An 11,574-nucleotide genomic window follows, 5' to 3' on the forward strand; every position below is an offset into this window, starting at 1 on the left:
TAAATGTGTTAGTCTCTAAGGTGTCACACGGACTCCTCGTTGTTTTTACTTTTAAATGGCAGTTGAGATTCGGATTCATCACGTGCCTCCAGGGGCTGGGGCCCTAGGTGTGGGCCCATAATGCCTATGCTGTCCACACTGGCTCTGCCCAGCTGTGAGACTGGGGCTCCTGCCAGAGAGTGGGGAGGAACGAAACGTGAGACAAGGCCCAAGCCCCTTGGTGTTGTCAGTGCATCTGACGGGGCTCCCTCCAGCCTGTCCCAGGCCGTGACTCGGGCCAGACGCCTCCTCCCTCCACCTCGAGCTGTTGCATTTTGTCCATCTCTGGTCACACACACCTACAAACGGGATAATTAACCTTAAGAGCGCCTCCCGCCCTTCCCCATTGGACAGATGGGTAAACTGAGGCACAGGAAGGTTAAAGCCCAAGGTTTCAAAGAGCCAGCTAGATGTGGGTGCCCAGCTCACAGCATTTCCAGCCTCCCAGGCTGGGCCCCCCAAACTAGCAGAGACCTTTGCCAGCTGGACCTCGGCAACTCACCCCTGGCCAGAGTGACGCAGCTTCCGAGCTTGGATTCAAACTTATCCAGTCCCTGGGCTAAGCACTTGCCCGTGCTTCTCTCTCTCCTTGACACACAACACACACGTGCAAATGTCCTGTTTGCTCACACACGCACAAAACACCTGTCCACAAATCCACACACACGCTGCTCGGAAACAACGGAGCCCGACAGGCTCCCTCAGAATTAGCCTCTGCTTCTGTCTCTTGCCCTGACACCTTCGAGAGGTTTGGCTAAGAGCCAACTAGGTTTGGCCTCCACCGGGACCGGGCCATGTACCATCCCCACGGCGGGCGCACTCCCCCCAGCTGCGTTACAGCGTTTCAGCCGGCATGTCAGATGGTGGCCTGGCCTCTGCTGACTCAGCTCCTCCCAGCTCTGGCCTCCAGCTTGCGAAGAAGCACTAAGGATTCATAGGAAGGTTATTATTCAGTGGAGTGCTGCCCCCCAGCTCCCCTGATCCCGCACAATGGCTCGGAGCCACACCAATTAGAAAGAAAAGGCACAAAGTTAACAAGCCCCTGTTTCTAGGAAAGAGCTGGGACCGCGTCCAAATTCACAACGTCGGCCTTCGGTTTCCCAGAAGGACTGGAGCGGACCCCGGCTTGGTTCCCCCAACTGGCACTGACTGCCAGGAGGTTGGGCAATCCACATCCCCAGAGCAAATAAATCACTGCTTCTCACAGAGAACTGGGACAGCGTCCAAATTCTCAGCACTGCACAAATCTTTGCCACTACCGGTCGTGGGTGTGCAAGGCCTTGGCACTGCTGACACTCTGTGTGTGTGTGTGTGTGTGTGTGTGTGTGTGTGTGTGTGTGCAAATCCTTGGGCTGTTAGCTGTGTGAGTCAAAGGAGCCTCGCCCACATGGGGCATGCAGGCGAGCGAGGAGGCACTCGATGCTGCAGTCCGGAGGAAGAAGCCCAGGCTGCTTGCTCTCAAGCTGAAGGAAGATACACTGAGATTTGCCCTCTGGAGGCTGCGGCACCTGCCAGGACTTTGCTGCATGAAGCTTATCAGACAGAGCCGGGAGTTTGCAGCCGTTCAGACACATGCTGCCTCGGACGCATACACAAACCCTTGCAAAGTAACACACATACAGACACACACACCCCAACATCACACAAACATACACCCAAATGCTTACAAACATGCAGGCATTCACCCATTTACACACACAGCTATACTCGCTCACAGACACTCCCTGGGGCGTGTGAACGCTCACATGAATACACACACATGCCTGGTTTTCTCCTGTTCAGTTAACTAATCCTTTGTGAGTGTGACAAACTATACAAGTGTTGCTGCAGGTTGACTCACACACACCTCTTCATATGCATGCACACACCACCTTGAATGCACACACATGACTTGCATGCACACACACACACACAAAGTTCTCACATGCACCCCCTGTTTGCACACCTCTTGATGACAATCGCTCTGAAATAGCTGAGCTGCAACGGACCCCTCTGAATTAGCCTCTGCTCCTCCCTTTCTCTGTCTCCTGGACACCTTGGAGAGGTTTGGCTAAGCACCTGCTGAGATCCTCCCCCCACCCCGCCAAGATTGGCCCATGGCCCCCCATGACAGTTCCAGTCAGCGTGTGACGAGTGGCCTGGTTCCCCCGGGCCTGCTCTCCAGCTGTTGGACTGACTCTGCTGGCCCTTGGCTCCTGCCCGGTGGCACCAGTTAGATCTAAAAGCATGAGCAGCTGTTTGCTGCTAGGAAAGTGGCAGTGATTCAACTCTGGCAGCGCTATGGAAGTGGGGGCCCCAGAAGGGCCGGAGGGAATTCCGGGTTAGGGCTCCCCCCCCCGGACCTGCTCTTGGGGGGGAATACGGGAATGTCTGACCTCCTTGGAGGACTGACCTCCAAGTGCAAGGCTGGGGGGTGGGGTGGGGGGGGCTGTATGCCAGGATACAGTATGCTGTAGCTGATCCAGGGGCGCAGGCTGATGAGGTCATGAAACTTGTGACTTGCTGTGCTCATGATGTCATAAAGCTCCTGACAGGCCTCGCTGATGCTAAGGGCGTCTCAAAGCACGTGACGTGCTGTGAGGGTGATGTCAGAGACCTTGCATCACAGCCCTGACGACACCATGAAGACTGACATGTCTGATGATGTCATGAAACTTGCCCCCACCGTGCTGGTGATGTCATAGGCCAGTGATGTCAGGGGGGGTCGGTGCATATGGTGAGGTGAGGCCTCCGGAAACCAGGCTGGGAAGCAGCACCTGCTCGCGCCTCATTCATCACAGCCCGGTTGGGCCACAACGTTCCCCTGCCCAGACCCAGCGAAGGGCCTGGGCCCCTGTGTGGAGTCACGGCCCTGTTCACCCTCTGCAGGTGCCACCTTGCAGGACACGGCACATGCCCATGGGAGTCGGGAGCATCCTAAAATGGGGGATGACCCCAAAGGGAGATGGGGCTGGTCAGATTTCCCCATGGGTGAGCCCAAATCACCACCCACGCGAGTGCACTCCCACCGGGAGCTCTCTCTCTCAACCCAGGCCCCCTCACGGAGGACGCCAGCCACGTATGGCAGTAAAGTTGAGCTACCCCCCTTGAGCCGCTATCACCAGCCGGTCCCCCCAGAGCAGAGACCTCCGCGTTTCGACCTGGGGAGGACACCCCAGCCCGACCTGCGAGGTGCAGCCCGGCCGTGGCTCTCCCTTCACGTGGGCGGGCCAACGGCCTGTGCTGCGTCTCCCGGCTCCCCATAACCCCAGCCGGTTCCCGTCGCAGGCTTTGGCCACTCTGCCTTTGGGCATCCCCAAATCCGCCCTGGCACCCTCGGGGACATTTCTGTGGGGGGATGGTGCCCTCTGCTGGCCATTCTGTTTAACATGGGGCTCCAGTGGAGCTGGGCTTGCAGAAAGCTCTGAGCAGGTCCCTTGGGAGACACGGGCATCAAAGACCGGGCACCCCAAGGAGCTGTGCAGAGCTGAGGCCCACCCAGGAGGCTGCAATGCTCATAACCCAGCCCAGCGGGGGCGCAGAGCTCTTGCTGAGGCTGCACGCCAGGCCCCTCAGATTGGGGGTGGGGGGCTGAGGGAGGACAGGTCATGCCAATGTCCAGTTCCCAGGGCAGTGCCCAGAGCAAAGGGAGCCATGCCCAGCCCCCTTCAGCCAGAGGAGGTAAAGGGGAAATTAATCGGGGCTCATGGCTAGTGTGGTGAGGGAGGGCTGGATACACAAGTGCACAGAGAGACTAAACAAAGCAAGAGGCTAGCTGATGAGATGATGGGGGGGCAGACAGATTTTCCTAATCCAGGAAAGTATTGTCAGGAGGCTGCCGGATGGGCAAAGGGCTTTTAATAGACATGCTGGCATGGTGAGCCCTGGCCTGGGAGAGGCGCTGCCATCCGTGCCGTGCCAGGGCGGGCCTGTAGCTTGGAGGGAAGGTGAAGCGGGCAGGAGGCGATGCAGACCGTAGCTGCCTGTTGGCCCATCTGCAGGCTGTTCCTTTCCCTCGCTCCAGAGACGACCACCACCAGCAGCTCCTCCTTCGTGCCGCCCCCCACCACCAAGATCTGCGACCAGGAGGCCGTTGTCGGCAGCGGGGCCGTGACCATGTCCTGGGCGGCGGGATTGGTACTGGCAGCAGCTGGCGTTCTGTTTATTTAGTAAGTATTCACAAGCTCCGGGAGATCCCTCCTGCCCGTCCTCACTGGGCTGGAGCCAAACTAGCCACGCACGGGCCGCCAGAATGGGACAGTCACACTCGCAGCGCAGTACGCAGAGTCCTTGGCGTGCTCTTCACTGGCACCGAAGTGTTTGTTCACTGTGAGGTAACTACCCCGCAAAAGGCACCGGTAGCGTTACCAGCAAGGAGCTAGGCCAGGCCAGCACTAGACCCCTGTGCTGGGTCGGCCTCCCCTAGTTCATCTCGCAGTCGCACTGTGGAGCCTTGTCTCCACCAGGATTGCACAGTGGCAGAGATAATGGGTGTTAGGTATCCTGGGAGAAAAACACACCTTGCCAGTGGAGATGTAGCCCGGGACACTGGAGACACAAGATGCCTGTTAGATCTATCTATCTATCTATCTATCTATCTAACTAACCCCCATGCACATCTGTCTGTCTGTCTATTCTAATCTGTTTTAGCCTGCTGCCCATCACCACGGTGTCTGGGTGCCTTTCATGTAAAATCAAGAGCAGTAGTAAAGTCTCTGGCCTATCTCTCTTTTGGGGGTCAGAGTGCTGATTGGGGGGGGTGATTTGATTCGTTGGTGTTGTTTGGGGGGACGGGTTGAGTCTTGTTTCTCGCAGTGGGGCTTTGCAGTACAAAAGGATGTCAGTATTGCGTAGAAGGGGGTGTCAGTGCTCAGATTTGGGGGTGGGACGGGGGTCAGTGTTGTGAGTATCATCATGACTAAAGGGTATTTCAAGAAGGAAGGTTTGCCAGGGTTTCCTAGAGGCGTTTTCACTCTAATCTCATCTGCTGGGCAAGCGAAGGGGAAAGGGCCTTAGTTAAAATGAGAGCTGGGTCCCAAATCAAGAGCGTGATAAGATTGTTTGTTTGAAATGTGGTGGAGTTTTTTGGACTAAATTTGATCATTTTTCAAAAACAGAAATCACACACACAGATACAAACACACACACACACACACACAGAACCCGTTTGCTGGGCCAGCCGACTCACACCGTGGTATTTTGCAAAACTGAAAATGTTTGGGCTGAAAAAAATGTTGATTTCAATGTCCAAAACATTTCTGTTTGGAAAAACTGCAACTTTTTTAAATCTAAAAAGATATGGATTTAAGAAAAGGTGAAAAAAGCAAAAGAAAAATTCAGCCGTTCTCAAGGGAAGAGGCACAAAATGGTCTGAAATTTTTCAAAAGGCTCCCAAACAATTTTTAAAACTTTTCCCACCTACTTTAAAAATTAACTAGAAAGCTTAGCAAGCAAACATACCCACGTGTACATACATATTCTAGTCTCCCATGTTTAAGAAAGATGAATTCAAACTGGAACAGGTGCAGAGAAGCGCGACTAGGATGATCAGAGGAATGGAAAACCTCCCTTCTGAGAGGAAACTCAAGGAGCTTGGCTTGTTTATCATAACCAAACAAAGGCTGAGGGGCGATCTGATTGCTCTCTCTAAATACATCAGAGAGATAAATATCAGGGAGGGAGAGGAGTTACTGAAGTTAAGCACCAGTGTGGACACAAGAACAAATGGATAGAAACTAGCCATCAACAAGTTTAGACTTGAAATGAGACAAAGGTTTCTAACCATCGGAGGAGTGAAGTTCTGGAACAGCCTGCCAAGGGGAGCAGTTGGGGCAAAAAAGCTACCTGGCTTCAAGACTCACCTTGATAAATTTACGGAGGGGACAGTATAAAGAGGTAGCCGACAACGGCATATGGCCAATCCGCAAATGCTATGAGCAAATATCTCCAATGGCCAGAGATGGGACACTACATGGGGAGGGTTCTGAGTTACTACAGAGAATGCTTTCCCAGGTGTCTGGCTGGTGGGTCTCGCCCACATGCTCCGGGTCTAACTGATCGCCATATTTGGGGTTGGGAAGGAATTTTCCTCTGGGTCAGATTGGCAGAGACCCTGGGGGGGTTTCGCCTTCCGCTGCAGCGTGGGTCACTTGCTGGTTTAAACTAGTGGCCATGGTGGGTTCTCTGTCACTTGAAGTCTTTAAAGCAAGATTTGAGGACGTCAGCAGCTCAGCCAGAGGGTCTGTAACAGGAGTGGGGGGTGAGGTTCTGTGGCCTGCAACGTGAAGGAGGTCAGACTAAATGATCATGATGGCCCCTTCTGGCCTTAAAGTCGATGAGTCTGTGAGGAACATACGGATGTACTCACAGACACATGCACGCACAGCCCCGTACACAAATGTACACGCACACAAAGGCATGCATGAATGCCCATAGGTACAGCCACACAATCGTGCACACTCATGCCCATGCATGGACACACACACACACACTCACACATTCACGTATGCGTCCACACACAGAGTGATGCGCACACAAACTTGGGATTGCCAACGCTCCAGGATTGTCCTGGAGTCTCCAGGAATTAGAGATTAATCTTTAATTAAAGATTATGTCATGAGATGAAACCTCCAGGAATACGTCCAACCAAAATTGGCAACTCTACCCGGCCTGCGTGCACGCGGTCTGCTTAGCCTGGAACACGGGGACGGTTCAGAATCAAAGGCTTCGCTCTGCCATTGAGCCTTGAAGCAGTGCACTCCCTGTTGGAGGCGGAGTTTCAAAGAATAAGGGACCCCCTACTGCTACCAGTGAGGGGAGATCTCCGTTTTCCAGAGTGATGAACTCCTCACCTCATTAAAGTTAATAGCAAAACTTCCAGTAATTGCAGTGGGGCCAGGATTTCTGGGATCCCTGCCCTCTGACGGCAGTCTGTGGATTCTTTTCGCTGTGATGCAAAGTGGGGGCACCCCAGGGATAGGGGCAAGGGCCAATCTGTGTAGCTATAAATCTACCTGTCTCATGCTTCAGGGCTTCAGCCACCACCTGGAGGGCTTTGGGAGGGAATTTTTTCCCTATTGTATTCTGGGGTTTGTGGGTTTTTTGGTCTGAAGCATCAGAGATGGTCGGGGTGGAGATGAGACATTTGGGGTGTCTATTTGGGGTGTGCTGGCGCCCTGAGATGGCCCTGAGAATTCCCTTTCTTGGGTGCTTGGCTGGTGAGTCTTGCTCCGGGTCTAACTGATCACCAGATTTGGGGTTGGGATCATTTTCTCCCAGGTCAGATTGGCAGTGTTCTTGATGGGTGGGGGGGTTGTCTTCCTCTGTGGGGCATGGATCGCCTGCTGGGATCATCTGGGTCTATCTCACCCAGTCAGTTCCCTGCCATTGCCGAGGTGTTGGCCTCTGGTGCTCCTCGGTGACTCCTGGTCTCTGCCTGTGGCATACAAAGCTCCCGAGGCCTGTAACACTTTGCTGTAATCCAGGTTCTGGGGGGAGCATGCGGGGGGCTGGCTGTGCTATACAGCAGGTCAGATGGGATGATCTGGTGAGTCTCTTCTGGCCTGTGGCGCTGTGGCTTTCGACTGTACCGCGCTTGAGTGTGCTGCTTTCGGAGCCCCCCTGAGCACAGGCGGTGACCCCTCTCTCTGTTCCTCTCCCTGCCTGCAGATCCCCTCCTCGCAGCCCCCACCCCGGAGGAGACCACAACCCCCCCCCCCCCCGCATCTGAATCTGTTTTCTCTTCTATTTTGCACACGTTAAGGCGGACGTATGACATTTCTCTTCATCGCTTCACTTTGTAGAAGGACAGACCTGCCGCGCCGCGAGGATTTCCCCGCCCCGAACTGCCGGGGGGACCGCGGAACCTTTACAAAAAGAGAGAGAGAGAGCGAGAGAGACACCCCCACTCCCCTGATGCCCCCCCCCCACAAACAGCGAGATGCCAACCCCGGCCGCGCTGCAGAGGAGAGCGCCAGCCGCCCTGGGCGAGAGATCGGATCATACAGCTAAACCGCCATGCCAAAGATGCTTCGCTACTTCGCTTCACGCCCACGGCGCCCTGCTGCCCCCGCTGCCACAACACGGGTGACAAAACGTGTCAAACACACACGGGACAGGGGAGGGGCCTTGAAACCACAATGAGCCTCGTAAGGGAGCGACCCCCTCCACCCGCTCCTCGGGGGGGGCGCCGAAGAACTGAACTGGCTTCCAGAAGCCCCAGGCTGGAGGGGCAGCGGGGGGTTTAGTCCCCCCGGATGCGGTTCCCCACCCCCAGCCCCCGTGCGACAGAGGACATAAGCACTGTTTTCATGAGCGCAGACGAGCGCATTGGGGGCTTTCTTTTTTACAGGAAACAGGAATCTGAGAACAACAGCCACACCGACCCTCCTCCCTCCGCCGTCCGCCTGCACTGGACTCCCGGCGCCTCCCAGCCCCCCACCCGTGCCCCCCAGCCCGGGCGAAATCAGCGAGGAGACAATAGCTACAGTGAAGTCTGCGACTCTCCCCCGTCCCGTTGCCTGGTTGTCTCTCTTTTTATCACCTCCCTTCCATTTCTACAGGGAAGCGCCTTGGTTTCTGTATTTGTCTTATTACCGAAAAACAAATATTCATAATGGAACTGTACGACACAAACGTATCTCCCCCCCCACGCTCGTCCGTTGCCCCCATCCTTCGTTCTCTCCTCCCCGCACTCCCGCCACACCCCGGTCCTGTTTTGTAAGACAGCACCCTGCCCGTTCCGAGCGCAGTATTTAATACCTGATGTCCTAGTATTCCAAAAGTTAACATGCTGTATTTGAATTTTTTATAGATGTATATATAAAAAAACAAACAAAAAAACCCACACACACACACCCCCACCCCAAAACAGCCAACAACAACAAAAAACAACCCAGGAAAGAGGTTGTTCATTAAACGTGATCATTTCGTGATGACTGTCGGCCCCTGGAATTATTTCACCTCAAGGTCAGGGCTGAGCCCCAAGTCTTCTAGACCATTGGGAACCCCAGTGATGGGGGGCCAAAGAGGGTAGAACGCTTCCAGTCATTCCCACCGTCCAGTGCTGGTGGGTGGGGAAGAGATTAGACTGATTGAAAAAGCCTCCAGATCCAGAGTTCGAGAGCTTTTGGAGTTCCAGAACCCCGAAGAGTGTTAGTGCCTTTTGGAGTCCTTAGGGGGACCCCCCCCAGAAAAAGTTCTAGATCCCTTTGGAGCCCTCGAACCCCCAAGCGTTCTAGAGACTTTTGGAGTTGCGGAGTTCTGGGCATTCTAGCACTACCCAGAGTTCAAGAGACTTGGCATTCTACAGACCCCCCCTGTGTTTTAGAAGAAGCCCCTGATACCTATCAGGATGGGGAAATCAAACTAGATTAAGAGCCCCACGTCATTCTAGACACCTGGCACCAGGGCCATCCCAAAGGGGGTGCGGGGCCCGGGGTGGAAGTGATGGATTCATCTCTTCTGGGACCAACTGTGCTGGCCAATGGCACTGGCCCGCGGGGTCCCCCAAAGCGTGGGGCCGATACACCCTATCCAAGGGACGGCTCTGCCTGGCACCTCTCCCAGTGCAAGGCCAGTCTTGATCCTTTAGCCCTCGTAGTTCTGGAAGCTGAACACTGGTGCTGCTGGAACTGGAATCACACTGTCTTGCAACACTGCGTGACTGGGCAATACAATGGCAGGTGAAATTCAGGGTTGATAAATGCAAAGTAATGCACATTGGAAAACATAATCCCAACTCTACATATAAAATGATGGGGTCTTGAGCGGTTACCACTCAAGAAGGAGATCTTGGAGTCATTGTGGATAGTTCTCTGAAATCATCCACTCAATGTGCAGCGGCCGTCAAAAAAGCAAACAGAACATTGGGAATCATCAAGAAAGGGAGAGATAATAAGACAGAAAATATCACATTGCCTCTATATAAATCTATGGTACGCCCACATCTTGAATACTGTGTGCAGATGTGGTCGCCCCATCTCAAAAAAGATATATTGGAATTGGAAAAGGTTCAGAAAAGGGCAACAAAAATGATTAGGGGTTTGGAACAGCTTCCGTATGAGGAGAGATTAATAAGACTGGGACTTTGCATCTTGGAAAAGAGACCATTATGGGGGGATATGATTGAGGGTTATAAAATCTTGACTGGTGTGGAGAAAGTAAATAAGGAAGTGTTATTTACTCCTTCTCAGAACATAAGAACTAGGGGGTCACCAAATGAAATAGGCAGCAGGTTTAAAACAAACAAAAGGAAGTATTTTTTCACACAACGCACAGTCAGTCTGTGGAACGCCTTGCCAGAGGATGTTGTAAAGGCCAAGACTATAACAAGGTTCAAAAAAGAACTAGATCAGTTCATGGAGGATAGGTTCATCGATGGCTATTAGCCAGGATGGGCAGGAATGGTGTCCCCAGCCTCTGTTTGCCAGAAGCTGGGAATGGGTGACGGGTTGGATCACTTGATGATTCCCTGTTCTGTTCATTCCCTCTGGGGCACCTGGCACTGGTCACTGTCGGAAGACAGAGCAGAAGCGCAGATGCCCCAAGTTACTGCAGCATTCGTGTCTGGGGTAATTTCATGGTAAAGTTGCATTGACTCAGCCGTTCCTAGTTAAACTTTCACAAGGGGCAGGTGTGTTACCTGGTCTCTGACCCGGTAATAACCACCTCCGGCAACAAGGCAGGCGTCAAGAGGGAGGTGGTAGGGTCTGGTGGACAGGGCACTGGACTGGGAGTTAGGAGGCCTGGGTTCTGTTCCCAGCTCAGCTGGTGACCCTCAGTTTCCCCTCCCCCTTTGTCTCACCTGCTTAGATTGTAAGCTCTTTGGGGCAAGGGCCATCTCGCAGTGTGGGGACAGTGCCAAGTGCAAGAGGTGCCAGCTGGGGATGGAACCTCCGGGCACTACCTCAATAGAAATAACTGCCATCGATACAGTGGGACCAATTTGTTCTCCAGCCAACGAACAGGAGGGGAAGCCAGCAGCAGAATCCAAATGCCGTGAGGGTGGGGAAGACAAAGACAGCGCGGGACGGGCGAGGAGGTGGCTGAGCAGAGGAGATGTGCAGACCGAGCGGGTGAAGGGTGTCCTCGGGCCAGCAGCTGCACAGGAGATGGCTTTTGCAACAGAGCTGGTGGGATTGTGAGAAGGGGCTGGGGCCCCATCCTGGGACGCCCACTGGAGTAGATGGGAGCTGCTGGTCTCCTGTGGCTGGCGGGGGGAGTGTGGGAAATAAGGCCCAGGAGGGCACTTTTGAATTGATTTCTCATCTGATGTGGGTGAGGGCTTAGGGGTTTCCTTAGCCCTCGCCTCGTGCAGCCAAGCCACCAAGTGCAGGAGATTTCAGTTCCAGGGAGCTGGTTCTGCCCAGTGAGCCATGACGCTCAGGGCCAGATCCACAGCTGGATTTTAAACTGGGGAGTCTCTAATCTCGCTCAGCGAGCAGGGAGCGAGGGAGACGCCAACGGGGGGCAGGGGCTGGGCTGCTGGAGGGTGGCGGGGCCAGGGGTGTCACCCTGGCCCATGCACTCTCTAGCACAGTCAGGTGCAGAGGCCGG

The 11,574-nt window shown here is 54.2% G+C and overlaps 1 protein-coding gene across 4 annotated transcripts in view; it reads left to right on the top strand.

Annotated features, from left to right (window-relative positions):
* Window positions 1–8,954, top strand: part of CNTFR (ciliary neurotrophic factor receptor) — a 454,874-nt gene extending 445,920 nt beyond the window's left edge. For 3 of the 4 annotated variants that reach the window (XM_048850258.2, XM_048850259.2, XM_048850262.2), the window contains 2 exons: window positions 4,043–4,187; window positions 7,821–8,954. In XM_048850258.2, the coding sequence (XP_048706215.1) occupies window positions 4,043–4,187; window position 7,821 (146 nt within the window). In that variant the 3' untranslated portion in view covers window positions 7,822–8,954. Of the gene's footprint in view, window positions 1–4,042; window positions 4,188–7,780 lie in introns of all 4 variants that reach the window. The other variant, XM_048850260.2, reaches the window with a different exon arrangement.
* Window positions 8,955–11,574: the final 2,620 nt, after the last annotated feature.

Source organism: Caretta caretta, chromosome 5 (assembly GCF_965140235.1).
Source record: "Caretta caretta isolate rCarCar2 chromosome 5, rCarCar1.hap1, whole genome shotgun sequence".
NCBI classification, from domain to species: Eukaryota; Metazoa; Chordata; order Testudines; family Cheloniidae; genus Caretta; species Caretta caretta.